This window comes from Sciurus carolinensis, chromosome 4 (genome assembly GCF_902686445.1).
Source record: "Sciurus carolinensis chromosome 4, mSciCar1.2, whole genome shotgun sequence".
In the NCBI taxonomy this organism is placed as follows: Eukaryota; Metazoa; Chordata; class Mammalia; order Rodentia; family Sciuridae; genus Sciurus; species Sciurus carolinensis.
Window position 1 is genome coordinate 130,242,406 of NC_062216.1, and position 26,375 is coordinate 130,268,780.

At 37.3% G+C, this 26,375-nt stretch overlaps 1 protein-coding gene across 2 annotated transcripts in view; it reads left to right on the forward strand.

Moving 5' to 3' along the window:
• Positions 1–26,375, forward strand: part of Lgr5 (leucine rich repeat containing G protein-coupled receptor 5) — a 67,158-nt gene that overhangs the window by 13,186 nt on the left and 27,597 nt on the right. For both annotated transcript variants that reach the window (XM_047549448.1, XM_047549449.1), the window contains exons 2-4: positions 2,717–2,788; positions 10,764–10,835; positions 25,860–26,075. In XM_047549448.1, coding sequence (XP_047405404.1) covers positions 2,717–2,788; positions 10,764–10,835; positions 25,860–26,075 — 360 coding nt within the window. The remainder of the gene's footprint in view (positions 1–2,716; positions 2,789–10,763; positions 10,836–25,859; positions 26,076–26,375) is intronic.

The following is a 26,375-nucleotide window of genomic DNA, read 5'->3' on the forward strand; positions in this document are numbered from 1 at the left end:
CACCATGTTTGATGTGTAACAAGACAGGCACATACCATGACACAAGGTAGACTGGAAAATCTATAATCTAGGCTTAAAGCACTACCAAAGGTGTTCAAAGTAGAGAGAGTGAAATGCTCAGAAATGAGGTTGTTTTGAGGGACGAGAAGGAGCACATTTTGGATGGAGTGAAAGGATAGATGGGAGAAAGTGCAGGGCATGTTTAAGAAGAGCAAGCTTCCAGGTCTGATTCAGCCCCAACCTAAAGGGGACTGTGGGGGAAGAAACTGAAAACTTCTTTCCATTTCTTTTAGTCTGGCATGGAAACTGCCGAAGGATTTTTGCACGGGGTAGTGATATGACCAGATTTGATCAAGCAAAGACCATCAGTGAATACAGAGTGAGTGGGAGTAGGGAGAGATGGAATATGGAGAGACCTGACAGAGAGTCAGAGTGTTTTCTTAGAGGCAACTTTGTAGGAAATAAAAAATGAAATCACTTTGGTCAAATATTAAGCTGAATTATGTGTTATTAACATGTATTTATTGAATGCCTACCATGGTTAGACTAGTGGCTCTCAGACTATCTGGCCATGGACAGGAAGAAGCAAATTTCCATTTTCACAAATATATTTGGAAACAAAAGTTAGAGAAAACAATACTTGGGACAAGGTATTCTCTTTGACATAGAGACTCTATATTTTTATTCTCAATTCTAGACTGAGTCCGAAATTTTTTGTTTGAAGAAAATTCTTTAGGTACCATGAGGAGGGTAGGGGGAATACAATATAAGAGCTATCTGAATCCTCTAAAAGATTATGTCTGTAAAGGGAAGGAAAAACAGGCACAAATACAAATAACACCAGACAAGGTAGGGGAGCCGTGGAGAGACCTGAGAAGCCATCTTACATTACATGAAATGTGATTAGGAAGAAAATTAAGTGCATAAATATTAATAATAACACACACAAAAGTAACTTAGTGCTAAAGATGCAAGATAGGCAGAGCCTCTCAGAGAGGTCTAAGTCCTTTCTCATGTTATTGATTTTTTTAAAAAATCAGGATTACATAATCATAGTAGATACAACTTTAGTTTAATTTGGTTTGTGCAATTAATGTTTTTAATACTAATGCTATTCAGAGTATTAAATAATCACGGTATTTATTTAAATATTCACTTATGGTTGATCTATTATCAGTGACAATGGGACACATTTAAAGATGTAGAGAGGATGGCAATCAAGTCAGTGAATCACAGTGACTGAATTATCTTCCTTTTGAAGATAATATCAAAAGTATATGGGAGGCTGAGGCAGGAGGCTCACAAGTTCAAGGTCAGCCTTATCAACTTAGTGAAAGCCTGTCTCAAAATAAAAAATAAAGGAAGAGCTGGGGGTGTAGCTCAGTAGTAGAGCACCCCTGGTTCAGTCTTCAATACTGCAAAATAAATAATTTTTTTAAAGAAGTATATATTTGAAGCCTTTCAGCCCTTCAAGAAAAAGTACTAGTCAAATGACCAACTCACTACCTTACCCCCTACCCCCCATCTCCATCATAAGACTGGGGTGTCTTGAGTTTCATTTCTAACCACCATCCTAGGATGGTATCAGCTCCTTAAAAGATTGTGTGTTCTTCTGAGTCACATGGTTGCTCTTGGGTTTTCTGTTTTGTGGGATAATCTAACATCCCGGGATATGACTCTGAGATGTTGGATAAGTACTGAACCAGATGTTTGAGTTACATGTCTTGTTGAACTTTTTGTGTATTTTTCTACCTTGACTGTTTTCCACTTAGAAAAGTATCATAATGCAAACTTTTAAAATGTTATCAGTGGATGGCAAAACTTTCCATCAAATAAATCCACATTAATGTCTTCCATTCTAAACTCTGTTCTAATTTTGTAAGGCATTGCTCAGTTAAAACATGTTAAATTAATTAATCTACCTTTTCCTGGAGGTTCAGGAAAAATTGATTGTGAGGGTATGCATTCTTATTGTACAAGTTTAATAAGAAAGTCAGGTATTTTGTGATATAATTGCAACTGAAATATTCTTATGTTTGACTATTTTATTCATGATTATTAAAAATAGTAAAAATCATGTGACAGTCACATTTTAACATTACAAATTTTTGCAAATTGTGGTACAATAATACCTTTTGTTTGAAATTTTTTAAAGGAAAGATACATACAAATATATGTATGCACACACATAGTGTAAGCTATTAAATTATTTGTAAAATAGATAATTTATTATAAAATAGATATTTTTTATTTGTTCTTTGTAGTTATACATGACAGTAGAATGTATTTTGGCAGATTATACATACATAGAATATAACTTATTCTATTTAGGATCCCACTCTTGTGGTTGTACATGATGTAGAGTTACCCTGGTTGTGTATAGAAATACAAGGCTAGGAAAGTTATAACCAACTAATTTTACTGTCTTTCCTATTCCCCTCCCCCCTCCCTTCCCCTCCTTTCCCTTTGTCTAATCCAATGGACTTCTTAAAATAGATAATCTATTACACTTTTTTCCTTAGGCCCCTCTTCTGCCAATATTTCAATATGAAATTTATAGAAATTTTTTTTACCAAATATAAGAAAACAAGGTTCTTTACAGTTGTTTTGACATTTGTGGTTTGAACATAGCTGTACTGCATTTTTTTAACAACTAAATGAATTCCACATGAAGAGAGCTCTGCTCACTCTCTTTCCTCTCCATTGAAACCCACAGCCGTCTTGCCGGAAACGCTCTGACATACATTCCCAAGGGAGCATTCGCTGGCCTTTACAGTCTTAAAGTTCTGTAAGTAAACCAAGTATTATTGGATGTATTTCTGATTGTAGTGTCAAATGGTTGCTGATTAACTTGTAAAGATTGACTCCCTCTCATAAGCTACCGGGATGCTTGAGAGAATTTATTTAAAATCAACTCTTCCTTCACTGGTGCCATAGAACTATACTACACTTGGTTAAATTTGTGTGTGAAAAAAAATTCATCTTTCTCTTTCAAATGTTAATATTTAAAATTGTTTGCCTCTAAGTAAGTACCTGACCAACTCAAGCTTTTAAGTGAGTATTTCTCTTCCCTCCATGTCATGAAGTTGGGGAATAAGACCCAAATGATTTCGATCACTGACTGAATAAACTGCTATGATGCTGACATAAGATCACACTTCAAACCAATTTGAAGTCTGTCTCCTTATGATGCTCTGAATAAGGACTCACTAAAAAATACCAAGTTTGTGTTCTACCTGTGAGTAGATGTGGGGAAGCCTAGTGCATAGCAAATATAGGAATTGTTTAATTAAGAAATGCTAGTACATTGAGAATTATAAATGCAGTTTTCTTATTATTTAATGTCCAACTTCCTAATTGGTTTCCTAGAAAACTCAGTATTGTTTAATATCTCCTTCTTTTAGTACCCATTCCTTAAATTTCTTTCAGTTTTTTCTGTGTAGGATCACCTACATATAGAAAATAGTGCAAATTGAAAGTCATTCTAGGAAAAATCTCAACTCAGAAAAAAAATCCTGATTTTATTTTCTTTCTTTGAGACTAAAGTTTTTGCCTCTTAAAAAGCATTTGACTTATGTCTGCATACTGAAAATTGCATTTCAGTTGCCTGAAATATGAAGGTTTACAAAGGTACTTTAATTCAATTTAATATTTTGTTAAAAGTTAAATTCAATGCCAGAATGATTAGTTGGTCTGCTTAGGTGATTGGGTTTGGTTTCCTTTCTCTGGTTTAGATCATTTTTGATATTAAGAAGAAATATTTTTAGGTTGTCATATTGCCAAACCTTAATGCTAATTCATCTTGTAATAAGATTCTGAATTGTAGCATCAGGACCAATGCACTTAAATCTCCAGGAACCAAGCAAAATATTTGAAACCATTCAAAATACATCTTGAAAACCAAGTTTAGGTAAGATAACTAAAGTGATTTTTTTAAGAAAATGTATTCTTGGTTTATGAGCTAACACATGTGTATGTGTGAATGTATCTTCAGCCATCATGGTTATATTGGAAATATGAACATATTATGTGAAGGCATATAAATTATATAAACTATTTTAATTACATAGAAACATAACTTAAAATTCTTCTTATGTTTTAATTACTTAAGGATGATTTTTTCCATCACATTATAAAATTTTCTTGTTATACTATCATAAATTTCTAATTGTACCATATCTCTATTGACTATTTCTCATAATACACAAAAGGTACATGATTATACGGACATGATCTGTCTTGGTCACTAGTATATCCCCAGCTTCTATGGCAGTACCTAACTCATAGCAGACACTCAATAAATTTTTGTGAAATGAATGATTCATACCCATGATACAAAGAGAACAAGAAAGCTCCAGACCTGTCAATATTCTCTTAATTTTGTATGATGCTGATTCAATGCTATATGCTTATTAATGGAATATCTATTTTATATGATAACAAAAAGTTGTGCTTTCATATTGGATACAGGCATCTACCTGCAAACAGGCTTTGTTTACACAGAGTTCTTATGCACACACTTTTTGCTTCCTATGGTGCATTTGCCTGAACTCCCCAGAGAACATTGGATTAATCTGATTGAGAAATGAAAACCACAGATACTGTGATTTGGATATGGTTTGAGTTTGTCCTCCAAACATTCATGTACTGGATGCTCAGTCCTAGCATGGTGGTGTTAAGGTGGGGGATCCTTTAAGAAGTGGGGCCTGTTGGAAGATCTTTGCTTCATTAGGAGTGCCGTTCTCAAAAGGGATTAATGTAGTTCATACCAGGATCCTCTCTTGCTTCCTGTCTCACCATGCGATTGCTCTGGCACCCACTCCTGCCATTGTGATGCCATCCTTCCCTAGGCCCTCAGCAGGCTGAACAGATGAGGCAACCTAATCTTAAATTTTATAAAGAAAAGACCTAGGTGAAATTCTGGAGTAATCCAGAATGGCTTCTCTGATCTTTGTTGATAAGGAAAATGGAGAACCATGTACCCGTGTGACTCCTAGGGATGGGCTGAAGCTGGGGCCTGAGCCTGTCAAAAGTCTTAGATGGGAAATCTCAGGTTTCAACACCACACGTTGGCAAAATGTTTGAGGCTCCACCAGTTTTACCTAAAACTGCCAGAAAGGCTTTGGGAACTGTCAACAAAATTACAGAAAAGACAGTTAAAATCAATGGACCCCTCAAACAAAACAACTGACCTTCTCTTTCAAAAAGATGACAAAGACTATTAAAGCAAAAAGTTCTTGTCCTGCCTCTGATGACACCTATCCAGAAATAGAAAACTTCTTTCCCTTCAATCCTTCAGAGTTTGAGAGTTTTGACCGGCCTGAAGAGCACCAGATTGCGCACCTCCCCTTGAGTGGAGCACCTCTCATGATCCTTGACAAAGAAAGAGAACTTGAAAAACTTGCAGCTGGGTCCCCCTTCACCTATGAAGATGCCATGGGCACCTAATCTGTCAACTCTTTGTGTGGAATTGCCACCTCGATGTTTGCTATGACATGAATATTTAAATTTCTTAGTGCTTTCTAGTTTATATGTTAGTTTTAATAAAGCATTTGTTTAACAGAAAATAAAAAGAAAACCTAAATAAACCTCTGTTCTTTATAAAGTTCTTAGCCTTGGATATTTACATAGCAACGACAACAACAACAAAAAAAAATGGACCAAAATAATAAGCTCTCTCACAAGTCGACTATTTAAACATGCCTTTTCCATCAGGAAATAAATAAATAAATAAAGGAGGAAGAAATAAATATGATATGAAGATTCTCATTTTATCCACTCCTAATTAATCAAGGTTTCCTGTCCTCTATACAATCAAGGGGTAGTGCAATACCCACAGTGGCATTAAACAAATTATTGCTGGAAACACAAAAATCAATAAACATGGTTGAACTTGTAATCTAGAGACAGATTGTAGGACCAAAACATTGGTCAAGACATACAAACAGATCACCTCTGATTCTTGGGGCAAGTGTATCCAGAGATGTGTGCAAAGCCCCAGGGAACTCTGTAGTTCATTTAGTCCAGTCCAGACTGGGCTTCCTGGGAGAGAAGGATTTCCAGAGAGTTGACCCAGGAGCTGAATTTTGTAACATGATTGGAATTAACCTCCCAAATAAAGTGGCCAACTAAGGGGACAATATACTCAGAAACAGAGGCACAAAGTCAAAACGTGGCATGGGGGCAGGTAGTTCCAATAAGGTTGGCACTCCAGCATTCGGGAGAAGATCAAAGATGGAAAAGCATTTGGAGAAACCTTGGAGAGATAGAAAGAATTCTTGCAGGAATCCCACATGTCATATATGTATGGAGGAGCCCAAGGAAAAGATGTAAGGAAGGAAATGGCATGTTCAGACTTAACAATTTAGCAGGACTATTATCAATGTCAAGAGGAACAAGATCTTTCCATGAATTGGGTTCACTTTTCTCTTTACTTTGCCCCTTAGAGACTAACATTCAATGAGTGAACTCAAACTGCCAAATATCTTGAAACTATTTTGGCATTAGAGCAATGGTTCTTAAACTGGTGGTTGTACTAGCTACCAAGTTTTAAGGAAATCCATGAGGGCATCTTTGGTTGATGATTGACATGTAGTAAACGGTACTGCAATGTACCACATAACCCAGTGTAGAGAGAATTCTCCCTATCCTACCTGAGTTCTGACTACTCCTGCATACCAAATCTAAATCATAGAAAAGTTACATAGAAATCATAGAAAGCCAGAGTTCCCCAATCCCATAGAATAGAGCTTTAATAGTTAATTGATATCTACCCAAAGGACAATTAAGTAGAGGGAATACTTAAGAATCAATTGTCACTAACTCACTATGCAAGAGGTTGTTTCCTCTCACTCTGCTTCACCATACCTGTTTTTAGTCCTGTTGCCAAAAAAAAAAAAAAAAAAAAAAAAAAAAAAAGTACGATTAGAGAAGCACAAAGATGCTATATGAAATAGTGGATATTTTAAAGATCCTCAGGAAAGAAATTAAGAAATATAAAGTCATCGTCATTTGTCTCCAGAGAAAGTTTTTCATCTTCTTTTCCTACCCATATGTGAATGATAAAAATGAATTACCACCTACACTCATATCAGGACATGCTACTTTCTGCTTCTATGCCACATATTCAATAAGGATTATTTGCAAAAGAAATCAGCTGCCATGTGAGGGCTTTTTGTTTTAATTGCACTCTGTAGTGCTATAAACTCTTTAATTGTTTTCTCTCCCACTGAAATATCTTAAACAAAAACAGAATTTTCTAATTAACTCACTGGAGACTTATAAGGATATAATAGAGATAACTTGCTCTTGTTTTGTCATTTGAAAGTAATTAAACAGAAGTTCTTTATTTAGGGAGAGATCAGGACTTCACTGATTTTTTTAAAGTTTTATTTTTGGTGTTTTATTGGTAGCAATAGTTGAAAAAATAATCACTAGGAGGAAACTTGGGGTAACTTTAAAAAGTTATCATTATTATGCTCATTTAAGTTCCATTTTATGAAGGCAAATATATAAAACAACCAGGAAAGTTTGCAACTATTCAATTAAGGAAATATGTCTCGTCCTCTACTCCAGTTTTCTAGTTGGTTTAGAAAAACCACATTTTAAATGTTTCACTGTTTTGTTAGCAAAGCACAGAAGGACAATTCAATGCATACTTTGTACCAGTAATATAATACCTACAAAGTATAGACATCAGTTAAATCCATCATATGTAATGTATCATTTAAATTGATCATGAAACTAATGAGTGACTTAGAAAACATTTTTGTAAAACTAAAATTATATAATGAGTTGAAAGTTCTTGCGAAAGTACAAAATAAGTTATAAATCTAAAATTTTAACAGTTAAATTATGAAAAATATGGGTTGCAATTCTCCTAGTTCCCTAACTAAAAAAACATGAGCTCTCCCTAAAACTTTACTTTATTCATAATGACCCAATATATTTGAAATATTTGATTTATGAATTTTTAACTGAACCCAAGTTTATCATAATGAAATGAGTTTAGTAGGACTACTGGAATATAAGTAACAATTATGTTCCTTAGAAAACAGAATCTCAGGCATAGTAAGAAAAGCATAAGTTTTCTCCTGTTTTGTGTCTTATGAGTACGTAAGCAAATATTTTATATAGGAAAGTATTAGAAGCAGTTTTATAAATACTTTCATATTTTAATCCTCAAACACCTTTTCAATCAGAAGATACTATTCACATTATAAAAACCAAGGTCAGAGGGGTTAAATGGGTTTACTAGCCCAAGACTCAAAACAGGGCTTATCACCAAGCCTAGTATAGCCTCAAGTTCAGGTGAAGTATTCTATTAGAAAACATTGGAACCAACCTAGGTACTCTTCAACAGATGAATAGATAAAGTATATATATATATATATATATATATATATATATATATATATATAATGGAATATTGCTCAACTTTAAAGAAGAATGAAATTATGGCATTTGCTGGTAAATGGATGGAGTTAGAGAATATCATGCTAAGTGAAATAAACCAAACCCAAAAAACCAAAGGCTGAATGTTTTCTCTGAATATTCTAATGCTAATTCACAGTGGTGGGGGGGGTGGAATAGGGAAAAATAGAGATACTTTATATTAGATAGAGGGGAGCGAAGGGAGAGGAAGGGGTAGGAAGAATAGTAGAGTGAAACATTATTACCTCATGAAGATATATGACTGCATGACCGATGTGATCCTACAATATGTATAATCAGAAAAATGAGAAATTATCCTTCATTTATGTATGATATATCAAAATACATAAGTGCATTCCACTGTCATGTGCAACTAATCAGAACAATTTTTTTTTTAATTTTATTTAAAGAAAGAAATAGCATAGCATAGGTGTTTCTCAGTGTGGTGTCCTGCTCAGCGGTTCCAGCATTACATGGGGAGCTTGTTAGAATTTCAAATTCTCTGGTCCCTCCCAGACTTCCCGACCAGGAATTTGGGAGGTGGGGCCCAGCAATCCTCTTGTTTTAACAAGATTGCAGTGGGTGAACTCTAAGGTTTGAGAGCCACCATTACCGAGAGCCACTGTTCTATTTTTGTCTGACTTGATAAAATTGTCACATCAGTACAATTCCACTACGTCATTCATTTTGAGGAAAGGTTTATTAAAGAATATGAAAATTTCCAGCCTTTATTGAATGCTTATCATGTAGCAGGTATTGTTCTATGTGCTATCATTCCTTGAATCAACATGATAAGTTGTGTGAGGTGGGTCTCTCCACTGGTCACTGAGGCATGGAAAGATTGGAAGATTTCCCTGAGCTGACATGGCTGATAGTACGGAAGAGGGAGTCAGGCTGGGAACCCATGCACTTAACCATTCTGTGCACCATAGAACCTGAGACTATGCATTCAGCAAGTATTCCTCAAGAGAATGCAGTGGGAAATACATCAAACTTCAGAGTTAGACATACCTGGGGTTGACTCGCAGTCAGTCACTTCATGAAAATAAACTTCAATTGTAGAGGTGAGAGACCAGGCAAATTGTTTCTGAAATCCAAATATAAATTTGTGACCTAATAAGTTGAAATATTTCTTTAAAGTTTCTGCTTTCCCAAAATAGTCTTCTGCCTCAGGCTTACATGGACCATGAAATGTTGAAGAAAAAAAAATGTGCTGCAAGACTATTATGTTATAAACATTTATGAAAAAGGTAGCAAAATACAAGGAATCTAATGGGTTTTTTTTCCATGCTATTTTCCCACTAGCAATGATGTATTTTTATTTCATTGTTGCCAGGTGTTTCCATTAGGTAGTCTCCATGTTCTGATCAAAAAAAAAAATCTGTTCAACCTCGGAAAGCAAAGGCACAAATACTACACAAAAGGAATTTCGTTTATACCAGAATGTGGCCATGCCCAAAAAGGAAGATGGTCTTTAGTAGTCTCCTACTCTTGTTTGCATTTTGTTTCATCTATGCAACCACCATAGTGATCCTTTAAACACACAAATCAGATCACATCACTTCCTTACCTAAAACCCTCCAACCAGGTCTCTCATCACACTTACATAAATCTTATCATGGCCTGCAGGTCCTCCAGGAGATGGTCTCAGTTTCTTTCTCCCACCCTCACGCCTTCACTCATTCCTCCTCAGTCAGGGCGGATCCTTTACTGGTCCTTTAAAGTGAAGCAAACTCTGGTCTCAGGACCTTTGCAGTGTGCTTCCCTCTTGCTCAGTAACGCTTTCCAGATGTTCATGTGATGTGCCACCAACTCCACTCTGGTCCCTTCTCATATATTCTCCCCTCAGAAAAACCTTCCCTGAACTACCTTTCAAATAACCATTACCATCTATCCTAAATCCATGTTTTGCTTTCTATTCATAGAACTTCCTCTTGTCTTGTTATATATTCATTTGTGTATTTTTACTTATTTATTTTTTATTTATTTTGGCACTGGGGATTGAACCCACGTGCTATTAACCACTGAGCCACGTCCCAAATCCTTTTTATTTTTTATTTTGAGTTGCCCAGGCTGACCTCAAAATTGTGACCCTCCTACCTCAATCTCTCCAGTTGCTTGCGATTACAGGTGTCCACCACCACACCCAGCTCATTTGTGCATTTTTAATTATCCACACTCCCCATGGGAATTTAAGCTCCCAAAGAATATCGAATTTGTCTGATGTGCTGCTGTTTTTCTGACACCTGAAACAATGCACAGCATGGTTATGGTCAGTTATGTTAATTATTATTAACTTTCTTTAATATTTTTCTTTGTTTTATATACAGTATGCTGCAAAACAATCAGCTAAGACAGGTGCCCACGGAAGCTCTGCAGAATTTGCGAAGCCTTCAATCCCTGTACGTATAGCTGCAATTGCAAAACGTTCAAAACTGGTTGGGGAAGGAACATTGACATGTCCAGTGGACTACTTTACTTTGTTCCCTAGTTGATGGTCAGATCTAAACAAATTGTAAGTGAGAGTCCATTAGATGGACGATTCTTCACGTGCTCACTAAACACCTATAGATCCATAGGTGTATCCTAAAGTTCCTCTCCTGGCACAGCATCCCCATCACTACATACAGACATACAAACATATTCACAAAGAATCCCACAATACTCACCTACCTTAGTTTCACACATCACACACAAGCACACAGACATACAAATGTGCTCCACAGCAGTGTTGGTGTCTCCCACTCTGAATCCACACCTTTCACCTCAGGACTTTCCCTCCCACCCCCCACATGCCAAGTTCAAACCACTAAATAAATAAAATTAAGTTATTCACAAAAGGAATATTCTTGCCAGTGAGACATTTTGGAACTTGGGTTGTGATCAATTGTTTCCGTGATTACTTGGCAAGTCTATGCCACAATTATTTTGTCAGTGAATCTTCCTCTCATCAGAATGTGTACTCGTTTACAATATATTGCATGATTTCTGATATACACATGTGTAATGTATGCTCTGATTTTACTTACACTGGAGGTCCTCATTTGTCAAACAAAATACTGCTTTCTGCTCTTGAATGATGTGTGAGATAAATACATAAAAAGAGGCCAATGAATATTGCAGACTGTAGTTTAAAGTCTTTATAAAGAATCCCTTGGTTAACAATTACATATAGTTTACTTAATGCCTTTTACTAAGGTGACACAAGAGAAGGGGACACATGAGATTTGGAGATAATACTTTCATCCTTTGATCTTTTTTTTTTTTTAATGAAAGAAAATCTGTGCTTGAGATCATTTTAAGCTTTTTAATCCAGTCAAACAAAGTGACTTCCTAGGTTTTCAGCGGCCTATAGATAAACAGGCCCACAAGGGCCCCTTTGTGGCACAGGATGGTACTGTTGCCTTTTCAGGAGCTCCTCAGTGACAGGACAAGTATCGCTTCTCTTTTGTTGCACAGGGTTTTTACCTGAAGGAAAGGAGAAGCAAAACAGCCTCAAGTTGGGTTATCTGTGTAAGGGCTCTGGGATCTAGTGACTAACTGAAGTGCAGATAATGGCAATGGCCAATAGGAGCTTTAAACAGCTGTGAGGCAGGCAGTAGATAGAAGGATAAGAGTGTGTAACCAAAAGCCCCTATCAGCTGAAAGAAGATCACCAACAAAAGTGAACTCTTTGAGAAAGAGAACACCATGAATCTTTTGTTCACTTGAACTGGGTGGTGCCTCATGATAAAGGTGTTCAGATTTAGTTTCTTACAATCCAGATATTGACTATTCACCAGGTGTCTCTTGCTTTGGGTTTCTGGTTCACCAAAAGAACTGCATTCTGAAGCCTGCTAAATAAATATAAATATGTCGATATGTGTGCTGTATGAAAAGATCAAGGGCTGATTTTCTAGGATGACACTTTCCACATCCAAACTGAAGCATCTAGACAGACACTCAGTTCCCAAATTCATGCTGCATCACCTCACTGGGTTGTGTCATGTTCTCTGGGGTCCCTTTGCCCAGAGCACAGACAACTAGTGCAAGGCAGGAGGTGTTGGCAAGGTATGGGGATGTGCCATTTTTTCTCTGATATTTTTTGTGATGCTTTGATGTGAATTAAGATTTGTCAAAAAGCATTCTATAGACAGGTGCATTGGCACACACCTGTAATACCAGCTACTCAAAAGGCTGAGGCAGGAGGATCATGAGTTCAAAGCAATTTAGCAAGGCACTAAGCAACTTAGTGAGACCCTATTTCTAAATACAATATGAAAAAGGGCTTGGATGTGGCTCAGTGGTTAATCAGCCCTGGGTTCCATCCCTGGTAGAAAAACAAAACAAAACAACAACAACAAAAAAATTCTACATTCTACACTTTGGATTAACTACCAATCCCACAGACCATATTGTACCAACTGGAGGTGAGCCCCATGCCCTGGCCACACACCAAGCCAGTTTGGAGGTTTAAAGCACAGCAGACCTAAGACATTCTGTTATCCCAGGTTTAAAGTGTTCAACTATAATTCTCCTGCTTCCTTAAAGCAGTTCCAACATAATAAAATATAAAAATCAAAAGTTTTGAATTTAATGGGCATTATAAACATGCATCCTTTGTCCATTCTTCATTCACATCCAGTTCACACTTCAGCCTCTGTGCTACTTCCCTATCAGTCACGGCAGTGATGAGGGTAAGACTTCATCTTCTACGTGCTGCCCAAACCCAGAAGCCTCCATTCAGTCACCCTTCTCTTCTTGGACTAGAGTCCACAAGTAGATCACCACTTTGCCTTTCTATTAACAGGGTTCCTCTTTTTTTCCACTTTCTCGAATTCACTCTCTTTTTCTCCCACTTTATTTATTTCCTTTTTTTAAATATTTTGCATTTGCACCCTAACAAGCACTCCACACTTAACCAGGCCTATGTGCTCATCACCCCTATTCATTGGCTAACCTTGTAACTTCTCCAGTGGGGTTTCTCAAAGTCAGCCTCAAATAATCATCTAGAGAATTCGAAAGCCTATGCTGCATCCCAGAACAATTAAAATCAAAATTTCTGAGAATAGACCCAAAAATCAGTGGCATTTTTTCTTTTTTTTTTTTTTAACATGGGGGTGCTTAACCACTGAGCTATATCCCCAGCCCTATTTTATATTTTATTTTGAGACAGGGTCTTATTAAGCTAATTTGGGCCTTGCCACATTGCTGAGGCTAGCTTTGAACTCACAGCCTCCTGCCTCAGCCTCCCAAGCCACTGGGATTATAGGCATGTGCCACTGCAGCTGACTTCTTTTCTTTTGTGCAGTACTGGAATTGAACCTAGGGGCACTCTACCACTGAGCTACATCCACATCCCATCTTATTCTTATTTTGAGACAGGGTCTTGCAAAATTGCTGAGACTGGCTTTCAAATTTTGATCCTCCTGCCTCAGTCTCCCCAGTAACTGGATTATAGGTGTGTACCAGTATCAGTGTTTTCTAACTGATTTAACTATGTAGTTATAAGTTTCTTAAAGTGAAGATTAAGAAATCAGGTGTCCTGAAGCATTTTCTCCAATCATCTGCAAACTATTCTTCTGACTTCTTTTCAAACCTGAAATAATAACAAAATTCATACTTTGCATTCCAATATGAGCTAATAATATACTTAGAATATAAAAATCAGGCATTGCCTTGTTTTGTGTTTAATTGAAAACAGCTCACATTTGCCTGTTATTTCAACTGACAACTCAGGACAAATAAAGAAGACACATGGTCTATTCCCCTGCTGTTAAATATGGTTCATGGACCCACTCGATTTGAACTTAGCAAGAATCTTCATTTGACAAAATCTTAGATGATTTTTATGCAAAATTCATTTGAGAAATTAAAATTTCTAGTGTTCTATTACACTAACCAGTGGTCTATAACCAAAAGCGATTGAGAATTACTAAAATAGATCATTTGCATTCTTTGCTCCACCCATATAGACTTGGCTTCATTGAATGAAGTTTTAAGAAACCTGATATATTATAATTGGTAACTGTAAGTATACTCAAGTTTCAAGGATGTAATTTTCCATTTATTCCACATAAACAAAAAATTTTTGTTCATAATGAAAACACATAGGTACATTGGCATTTAACTCTCCTGATGCTTACAAATTGCTGTACCAAAGAATAAGGACACAGTCCCATATGCCAGAGCCTAGCAGCCCAGATCCTGCCCCTGTACAATGTGTACATTTGGCTTCTGACATGGCAATGACTGCCCAGACACCAACTGGATTTTTTGTAATGTAATCAACTATAACCTAATTTCCTTTCTGTTTTTTGGAAGGGAATAGGAAATGTAATCAGAATTCACAGCGAGTTCTGTTTCACCAAGAAACTTTTGGCATTGTAGACATTTGTGGACTAGGGTCAGATTACATTGATTTGATGGGGACTCAAAACTTAACCCTCCAGTACCCTCTTACCTTTATTTTAATAGTTAAGAAATAGATCTGTGAAAACTCATTGCCTCATTTGTGATGGTCATCAATGAATTTCAAGCATCTCATTGTCATTTGTGAAGTCTAAAATAACCAAAGAGAATTACATGTGCATGTTTGTCCAATTAACCAAAGTATTATTTAATACCTTGGTTTTCATTCCAAGTCTGCACTAGCAAAGCTAATTGCAGAATATGCACAATCACAGAGATAATGGTCTGGTAAATAGAAAGTGAAGGAGAATTAAACATTTCTTTATTAGTGTCTCTATTTTCCAATTAGCTAATAATCACCTTCAGAATACAAGATTATATTTTAAACCCAAGAAGAATGTGTAATTCCTGCCTGAAGCATGACCTACACATGCTTTTTTTTTAACCAGGGACTGAACCCAGGGACTGAACTACTGAGTCACTTCCCCAGTCCTTATTTTTTTATTTTGAGATAGGTTCTTTCTAAAAAGCTTAGAGTCTCAGTAAGTTACTGAGGCTGGCTTTGAACTCACAATCCTCCTGCCCTAGCCTCCCAAGCATCTTATATATCATCTTCAAGGCTACAGAGTCTACCCTTGGGCCCTGTGAAATGTCAGTAACTTCATTCAGACTCTTCATAGAAGTTTTTGCTAATAATCAAAAAAAGAGAGTGAGCTAAAGGAAAAGGTAAGGAGGAAGTTGTGGGGCTCACGGGTCTGAGCAGAAAGTAAGGCAAGCCTAGAATGGCAGTAGTTTTAGTTTTCTTCTATCACTATCAGGACCATAGTGGGTTTCAAGCCCAGGGTGTAGAATGGAGTAGAAATAAGTGTAAGCAAACAAAAGGAAGGAAAGGCAAGATAACCAAGAGGACAAGATTAAAAAAAATCAAAGGATCTAAAAAATTTAAATTTAAATAAAAACAGTAGTTTTGGTATTCTGGAGACTACAGTAGTCTCCAGAAAGAGAGGTCACAAACCTACACAACCAAAATATACTGTGGTATTAGTTTCTTTTGTCTTTGCACACACACACACACACACACAAAGCCATTATATTAGGTATAGCATGTTGAGAGGGAGACATACTCAGAAGTTCTGGAGTTCAAGAAGTTTGCTTGCTGCACTATAATTTCATTGCACAGAAGCATATGCAAATCAGTACACAGTGAATTCCCTGCCCCCTCAATTTAAACATGGAGGACAAATTATTTTCAGAAGCAAAGACCTTTCTATACAACGTTTACAAGAAGAGAGGCTAAAATTGGAGCATGTTTCTCAAATATTATATGCAGAAAAAATTGATTCGTTTATGCAAGAGACCCTGCCAGCAAGATTCTTTTTTTTTTTTTTTGCGGTGCTGAGGATTGAACCCAGGGCCTCATGCTTGCAAGGCAAGCACTCTACCAACTGAGCTGTATCCCCAGCCCACCAGCAAGGTTCTTCTATGAGATTATCTGCCGGTGCCATGATAAGTTGATTTCAGAGTTGTCCTGCCTGACAGATAAATAAAGAGAACATGGGAGCTGTGAAATAAGAAGTAAAATTAAAAAATGTTTAGCCCCCTGATGAAAAATGAAGGTTAACTTTGGAAGGCAGATTGGACTCTTTGGGCGCTTAAGGGACGAGAGCTGGGGAAGACATATTGTGAGGGGCAGTTTTTGGGGATAGATGGGGTCTGTGATGAATTGGGAGAAGACACCAGGCCAGCAGTAGAGAATGGGAATATTGCAGAGACAGAACCAGAAGGCAGAACTGATTAAACACCCAGTCTTGAAAGCAGCCAGCATTCGTAAACACTTTTACATCACCATCCTGCTTCATCCTCTGCAGGCTCGCAAGGTCAGTGCTGACACTGTCCCTTTCCTGGTGATGGGAAAGCAAAGAAGCCAAGAGGTTGACTTTGCCAAGGTCTGGTGGCTTGTAATGGAGTCTGGCTCCAGGGAAGCTTGAGAGAGAACTCCAGTCTGTCAGACCCCAAAATCTGCCCAATTCGCTATCACATTTTCTTGCCTCTCTCAGAGAATCACCTGCAAGAAAGAATGGGCACTGACAACAGGCAGGGAAGGCTTGACAGGAACACAAATATAGATACATGTTGTGAAGGTTCACAAAAAGAAAGTCGTAATGCTGCAGGACAGAAATGAATAAACTGAAGATGGAAAGGGAACAGTATTAAAATGTGGACCAATCTTTAGAGTGTTTCTCTCTGCATTTGGTTGTCTGATCCCTATTAGGTAGAAATCATCTCTACTTTCCTAATGAGGAATCTGTAGGTGAGAAAGGAAAGGGTGTCTTGCCACCATTACAAAGTAAGAGTTGATTCAACAAAGACAAAAGAAAAGATTATTCCAGACAGAAGGAATTAATATGTAACACCTCTTGGGGGTGGGGGACCAGGAAGGAGATCCTTGGCTGAATCAATAGGTTTGAGGTGAAGAAAAGTGCCAGAAGAACCTAGGAAGGCAGGTGGGGGCAGGGCCCTGTGGAAGCCATTAGGAGGAACATGATGTTGAGGATTTCAGTCTTAATTATAGGGTAGAAATCCACTGGAGGATGTTCAGCAGGGTCTGTCCCACTGAAGCAACTAGTCGAGAAAAGAGAGCATTGTCAGAGTGGAGGCAGTGGAGATGGAGAGAGGGAGATGGATTTGAAAAATCTACTTTTGGAAAATTAGAATGTGAAATTATCAGTGTTTGGTAATGAACTTGTTCTGAAGAATAAAGGAGAAAGATGTGTCAAGAATGATTTCTAATTTTTTGGTTTACACAACTATGTGCTTAATGTAGCCAATTGCTGGGATAAGAAACACTGATAGAGGATTGTTTGGGTATAGGGAGGTAGAAGAGGAAGATAATCAGTTTGGACTTCAGAACTTGTGTTTGAGGAAGAATAACTAAATAGAAATGGCACAAAATTTTAAATCCAGATCTGCACCTTAAAAAAACAGAAAAGTTGAAACTTAGGTTAGGTTTCCTAACCATACATTTCTCTTCACATAACATTTCATCATAATGATTTATTTGACTGACTCCCATAGGGACAGGGACCATGACTGTTGGGTTTTCTGCTAGCTCTCCAGCACCAGGTAGAGTTCCCAGGACAAAGACAGCCCTCAAGAAATATTTGAACTGAAGACCCAAACTCTAAGTGGTATTCTAGATAGTCGTGAGGATCAGTTAATCTTCCCCAGCTTAACTGCAAACTGTATTCACTCCTCTCCCTGGCTCCAGACTCTAATTGTGTGCCCCAGCTTTTCCCACATGCTTTTCTGGGACTAAGAGTTGAACCCAGTGGTTCCTGAAGGGATTTTAGAGTTGATGTTTCTACCAGAATTAGTTTTCCTATTATTTCAGCTGAGGACTCCCTGTTTCAAGAGAAGGGATATGGGAAGAATTTTATGATATTTTTTCTCAGAAGATTGATGGGATTTGGACAAGCAGGGAGATACTCATGAACACAAAGCCCAGAATTACTGTGGGAAAGAACTAGAAATAAGAGTTGACTGGAACCAAGAAATAAAAAAAAGTCTGGCAGGTGTAGGTGCTAGAGAGACTTCAATAACAGAATGGGAAGTTTGGGTTTGAAAGAATGGAAGTGTAGATTCCTAGCAGGAGAAATGACATGGAGTGCAATTTAACAGAGATTAATCTGGCAGCAGCCTACAGGATTAATGGAAGAGATAAGAGATCAAAGCCAAAAAGACTAGCTCAAAGGCTGTTGCAGTAATGCAGGTGTGAAGAGATAAGAGACTTAACTAGACAGTCCAAATGGAGAGTCTCAGAGACAAAGATGAATGGAGAGGGCTTGGCAAATGATTGGCTGGAAGGCAATGGAAGATTCAAAAACAACCCCTCAATTTCAAGCCCTAGTAGTATTGGGAGACTAATGGTGCCCTGGACAAAAAGAGGATCTTTGTTTTCTACGGAGAAAAACAAAACTGAAGAAGTCTCTGCTCACACAACTTTGGCTATAGGTCATCTCCTCATTAAAAAAAATTCATAACAGTGGTGACCTCTAAGAAACTGAGCAACTTAATATGACTTGACTTAAAAACATGTTCTTCTTTGGAGCTGGAGATGTTGTTCAGTGGTGGAGCACTTGTCCAGTATGTGTGAGGCCCTGGGGTCAATCCCCAGCACCACGAAAATAAAAAATTTAAAAATAAATATGTACACATAGGTAGAGAGGTAAATAGATAGATAAAGTGAGTGAGTGTGTTTTGCATTCCTTGACAATGTCAGAGAGAGAGAGGTTTGATTCCCTTAGACACTTTCATGCAGCTCCTAGTCAAGATAACTGGCTAGTCTCTGAATTACTACACTTCAATTAACCTGTAGACTTTCTTTCCCCAAGCTGGAGAGGAGGAAAAAGAATTGTTACCTTTTCAGAGATAAGTCTAAGGCAGTCCTTCCTGGAGGACACATTAGGTTTACCAGTAAATCAGATGGAGAAAAAAAAGACTGAGGTGGAAATTTCCCCTCTAAGCAATCATAGTCTTTACATGAATCCATAAGCTTATTTATCTTTCTAAAATACAGGAAGTTTCCAACACATGGGAAATTCATTAAAGGGTGAAAGTCCATGTTGGGGTCACTCTATAAATATTTTAAAATGGTAACCACCACAATAAAAGTGACTCTGATATTATTGGGCAGAATTCATTTAAATCAATTTTAATTCAAACTATAAAGGGTTCATACAGATGAACTTCTAGCCTGATGATCCTATGATAGATTCAGGTCTAATAAGTCACTGATTCCAGTACAATGCAATTTCAAAACAGTGAAACTTAATCATAGCATAATTTATGTACTTTGTTAAATTGTATTGTATATAGATTTGGAACTACATGTTTTTCATTTTATTTGAAAAGTAAAATAATAATTGAGAATGCTTTCATTTTTCAAAACTTAAAAATGAACTAAATCTCTGTGGTCCCCCAGCTATTCATGACTTTTTTTCAAAGATGATAAAATGGTCTCACAAAATGTGAAATGTATATACTATATGAGAGAGCTTTAAAACTCACAAAGGGCCAATTCCAGGGGCTCTGAAGACTGAGACAGGAGTATCTCAAGTTCAAAGCCAGCCTCAACAATTTAGAGAGGCCCTAAGCAGCTTAGTGAGACCCTGTCTTAAAATAAAACTAAAAACAAGGGATATAGCTCAGTGGTAAATTGCCCATGGGTTCAATCCCCAGTGCCCAAAAATAAAACAAAACAAGACAAAAAACTTACAAAGGAACTAAATATAAAAGTGCAAGGTTAGCCATGAAAATGCCATGCTTCCTAATTCTGTTTGCTACATAAGAATCCCCATAAGCTGCAGCATGCAGCTTATATAATATAATATAATGCAGCTGCAACATTCTTCATGTTTTTTTGGCTTTTTTTCTTTCCTCCCAGTCATCCATGTTAATAATTGACATTATTACAGTCATCTCAGCACGAATTAGCCAAGATCAATGGCTTATCTTTTGTCTAACGCTTTCTTCCTTGTAGTTAATGGCTCGTCAAAGACATTCTCAAACAAAGATATAAGTTTATGTGATACATAGGCAAGGTGTCATATACAAGATAAATAAAGGACCATTTTCTGGAACAATAGCAAGAGTGATCTCATAGTCTTTAATCCCTACAAAAAAGTGCCATTTATAAATCAAAAGTTTCCTTCAGAAGTATGCAGCAGATAAGCATACTCTTTCTTTTAAAAGAGGAAATTTCACAGTTAACCCCTTCTGTATAAACATTAAGGTCAAAGACTTTAAGCAGAAAGAAAATGAACTTTTTTTTTGCCATTGCCTACTCATAAAAGATTAAATTTTTGCCATCATCTTCTATTTAGCTCTTTGCTACATAGAATGCAATGATACTAAGAACTGCACGCACACAACTGAAATTCACTATTTTATTTTTATTGCACATAATACTGAGTAGCATTCATTCTTGTTCTTTCATGGTCACTATCTGCCCAGTTGCCCAGGTCAGAACAAAATTCACCAGAGTTTCCTTGCCTCCCTCTCAGGCCACACTTGGTGAGCCACCAAGTTCTGTCAAGTCAACTTATTCAACATCCCTCAAATTAGGCCCTTCCTCTCCATTCCCACACTTCTTCCAGGCATTCATCTTGATCACTACAGTTGTCTTAGTCATTTGCTTCCCCACTAGTCCCTCATGACCACTGGAGTCAGGAGTCAGGAGTCAGTATGACGCCCCCACTCCAGAGAAACATCTTATGCAGACCCTGAAGATTTCTTGAAAAGGGTGGGACATTTCTCACAGGCTGGTAGGTAGCCCAGAAACCTTCTGGGACCTATGTTATACAGACTCCAAGCACTTAACCTTGGTGTTCTTGAAGCCTGTCGAGGTGAACTAGATGACCTGGGCCAGGTCCCAATGGTAAGGAAAAGCAACACAATCCCATGAGAGACAGTTCCCTTGGCCAAGCAACTTGAGCAGCAAAATTCCTTTAGCAGAGAACTGAGTTATTTCAGCGTAAGCCCAAAAGTCATAACAAAGCCATTTCTCACCAGTCATAGCCTTCTAAGTAAATTTACAGAAACTCATAAAAAAATTCTGATTTTGCACCAGATGATATCATATTTCTCCTTCACCATTTTAGTTTTTTGGGCCTTCATTGTCCCTTTGCTGTCCTACACAGAATATGAGCGCATCTTTTTCTCTGTGATGGAGTCTTACTATAACAGTCATCAAAACATGCACTATAGCTACCAAACATACATGTTGAGCAATATTTGGTGAGTAGCAAAGCAACAGTTCTGCTAGTCCATATGACAAAATGAAAAGAAAATGACAATCTATTACAGAGAATGTGAAATTGCAAAGAGTTAAACTATAGGAAGAATAAAAGAAACGTTTAGAGTGGAAAAAAGGGATACCAACCCTCACATCTGAAGATTTTCCTTAAATTGTGAAGTCTATCATTTGTAGAATGCTTTGTTTTCAAAACACGTCCACATACATTTTCTCATTTCTCACAGTAATTCTGGGACACAATGTGATTCTGCTTTATAGATATGAAAACTGACCCAGTAAGATTGATCAATATATCCCCAAATCTCTTAAGAATGAGTGACAGAATCTTGACTTAGATGTGTCTTAATTCTCTAATTCCTTTATTCTTAATTCCTTCATTCTTTTAATTCTAGTTTACCATCTGCCCGTTACATAGGTGGTTGCATGATTTCACTTAGTGGTATAAAAGGGGTGATCACTTTTCAGATTGCATTTCAAGATAATAATTAAGAGGTTCTATTTGTCTGAATGGAAGGCGAAGCCACTCCACTGTTTTTTCAGTGTTTTGCTTTGCTCTGACTAACAGTGTATTGGTCTTGTGCTGCCTGTCACATTTTGATGGATGCAGAAATGTCAAGATCATTGCCAGGAACTTTCTCTGAGAACATACCATCTCTCACGTGTTACCACTTCTCCTTTGACCTAAGAATGAAGATGTTATAGTCAGTAACATATCAGAACCACAATTCTTTGCCCTGTTGTGTAATGGGAATGTGTGTGTGTGTGTGTTAGATACACATGTACACGTGTGGAAATAATACTAAAAGCTGAAAAGAAAGGGAGACTTTTATTATACCTAATTTCAGACACCTCCTAATCATTTCTGTTATGAGAAAGGAAACCGCCTGCTTTTCTCAGATCTGAAATTCACTGACAATCTAGCACTGAGCAAAAATTGACTTTACCTTTTTTTTTTTTTAATGGCTCAATCATTGAAAGACAAAAAACACAAATTGTTACCCAGCTCCAGATAATAACAACTTAAAATCATTAAGTTGTACAAGTCCTTTATATAAGTCCTGTTGTATTATTTCCTTTAATCATAAAAAAAAAACCCTATAAGAAAGAGAGGTTATCTGCATTTTATAGATGTTAAAGCTGAGTTCTATCGACCTATCCATGGTCCCAGCTACTATAGTGACTTGAACCTGGGGCTACCATGCCCAAATCTCTGCACTATTCATAGATAATAAGTTGCCTACACACACACACACACACACACCTTTGTGACTTGCAATAAGTAGAAATAACAATGAATCACTGAAAAAATGGAGCTATGAAGGTCACTTTGTTGCTCCCAATAGTAAGTATATAATTGAGCCATATTTATATGTGTGTGTTTTCTTGTACTATATAGCAATGTTTATCTTACACTTCACTGCTTAAATATTGCATTTTCCAAGCATATGATTAGAGAATATTCAGCTGCCTGAAAAAGACCAGATTGACACAATATAAGTCTTTTGTTTACTCACTGAATAGGCACAACTTGTGCCCCACCAGCTGCTTTGCCCACAGTCTTAACCTTGTTCTGTAAGAACCACCTGTACGATGACTGGATAATTAATTCCACACTCCATTTCAGACTTGGAATATTCTGTTAAGATTAACTCAGACATAGAAGAAGAAAGTAAAATAGTGGCTACCAAGGTCTTCAGGGTTGAAGGGAAGAATAGGGAGATTTTGCTTCAAATGTACCAAGTCCCAGCATGAATAAGTTCTGGCAATCCATTGGAGAGTATGGTAATTATAATTAATAGTACTGCATTGTATACTTGAAAATTGCTAACAAGTTATACCCTAAATATTCCCACCACAAAAATGGTAAATATGGGACGTACGTTAATTTTCTTGATTTAATCATTTTACAGTGTATACATACAGCAAAACATAACATTGTACATAACTATATACGCTTTTATTTGTCAACTGTACCTTTATAAAACTGGGAGGGGAAGATTACATCCGATAATGCCAGTAAATATGAACAGTATACTCTCTCTGAATTAGGTTGGAATCACTGAGGTCAGGTGGATATAGATTCTGAAACACTTAGTTTTTAAGTATTATTTATTTAGAGCCTCTTAAATGAAGAAACTATATAGTGGAAAGACACTTTAAAGCTGCATTCAGGATGCCTGAAAGTCTGTGCTTTGAACTGTTAGGTCTGGGACAGGGGTTAGTATTTAGAGTGTTAGGACTCTGAACAATTGCTCTGACATGTTTTATTTCCAATAGCTACTTTGTATGAGATAATGGTGTAGAGGCCAGATTCCATCCTTTTTCTGAGAAAGAAAAAGTGATTCATAAAAGATAGCTGTCCAGAGAAATGGACTTATTAACATTGGAAAGTAACACCAAGACCACTTCACATCAGTAGCAATTTTAAATATCCAAAAAGACAAGCCTCTGATTCCATGCCTTTTCTATTAATGTACCTTAACATCTGCACTGAACTTTGAGGTTGGTCATTTTCAAGATTTTTAGGAGCTACTTATAGTTTCAATGAATAGTCAACAGGAGATTATCAGACAATATGTCAACTGAAACTCAGAGGCCCATACTGTATTAAAAAGTCCCCAGTCTTTATAAAGTTCGTGCAGTAGTTAAGGAGAGTTTACATATGTTCTTTACCTCTAGTCAAAAACAATCACCTCCTCCTCCCCTAATCTGAACATAGGCTGAGCGTGCTGTTGCTGGGGAAGCACGGATAGATGGTGTTGAGTTTTCCTAAACGTTTCCAATTTCATTTGTCAGCAGAACCATGAGATGTCAAGAAGCTTTCTGCCGCCTACAATGATAGCAGGTCCGCTGGAAATTTAAGTGTCTGTCTGTGGGTGACGACACCCAACTCTTGAAATTCGTTCCAAGTGACCTTTTCTCAATTATGACCCAAACTTGGCCCAGGACCCATAAGGTGTCACTTGTTCCCATTCATTCAGTAGATGTAGGAACCAGAGGACAATTGGAATGACATATGTGATCAAAAGTGAGGAAGCCACTTTCCAGAAAGATCAGTTCACTACCACAGAGAATTCTATTTCTAAACTGTTTAATTTGGTTTACAGGAGATTATTTTGTGATCCTGATGTGCTTCCTGCATCTGTTTAGTCTTAAATGCTTCCAAAAACATTTTTCAAAATCCTCTCGTGATTTTCTAATCCTTCCTAATACATGGACTGCTTAAAAGGCAACTCTTCTTTTTTTTTTTTTTTTTTCCAATCCTAGTTGTGAAAATGCAAACGTGTGACTCTTAAAATCAGATTGAAAGAACAAAAATAAGTGAGGGCCATTGGAAGCATAGCTGAGTGGTACTGGTTCTATTGTTCGTGTGTCTCAAAGAAAATTTCAAACTACATGAGTATTGTCACTTCTATGAGAAAAGTGAAGGCGTTTTAATTACAGCCACTATTTATGTTAGATCAGGGTAAAATAAATGTATTGCACTCCCTCTGCTGGCTCTGAAGCTCTAACAGCTCATTAAACAGACCTATTTTTAGGTGTATTTCCCCACTTAAATAAAGAAGAAGAAAAAAATGGGGTGTGAAAGCAAGAGCTGGAAAGCTGTTAATTTTAATATTTGTTTAAAATGTCAGAGAAATAAACATTCGCCAAAGCAAATGATTAGGATGAGCAGGAAAATCTGGAGTTTTTAGATTCTTCAGCATAGCACTGAGAGAAAGGGAAGGACTGCCTCTCCTCTAGACCTAGTGGCCTTTAAAAATTACTGAATTCTGTCAAATACTGAATGATATTTTCTCAAGCTTAAGGAACAAACTAGTAGGTTCATATGTTGAATATGTTCAAAATGGTCCAAGAATGCAAAGGCACTCATTTGGCTTGGTGTGAAAGAGAAAAGAGAACACATCTCTCTATCACCTGGAGTCAGGGGGAAAGCTGAAGATCATCAAACTGAAATTGTATACCTTGGAGAGACCACGTTAGCCACAAGCCTAGAAGAGACACTGTGGAGTTTTAGAGCCAGGAATTCTAAGAAACACTGGTTCCACTTGTGAGCTACAAGGAGAATCCATCAGGCGAGGGAAATGCTCCGGGTATCAGGGACCCTGAGCACCCTAGCTGTTTCACTCTTGTTGAGGGGCACATGGAGGGACTTTGTGCAAAGTCCAACCTCTGCTCGGTGTTTGCTGTCTTTTCCATTCTTATTCACTCTCTTCCTCAGGCGTCTGGATGCCAACCACATCAGCTACGTGCCACCCACCTGTTTCAGTGGCCTACATTCCCTGCGGCACCTGTGGCTAGATGACAACGCTCTGACAGAAATCCCTGTTCAGGCCTTCAGAAGTTTATCAGCATTGCAAGCCATGACCTTGGCCCTGAACAAAATACACCACATACCAGACTACGCCTTTGGAAACCTCTCCAGCTTGGTAGTTCTGTAAGTTTTATTGATTTTTCTCTCTTCTAACAGTTTCTAAATTCACTCTAGACCTTGGCCTTAAAATGCTGGTCCTTCAAAACTTTAATGGAGACATTTTAAGGGAGGACAACTCCCTGACCCTCTCCCTGAAATGAGTTGTAAATGTTTCAATTGTGTAAGTGACTTAAATAACATGTATCAAGCACCTGATAAGTGCCAAGTACTGCTGGGCATGCAAAAATAATAAGTTATGAATTCTGCATTAGTGGAATCCATTGTATATTGAACAGGAAAGCACACCACTGTACAGTTAAGCAT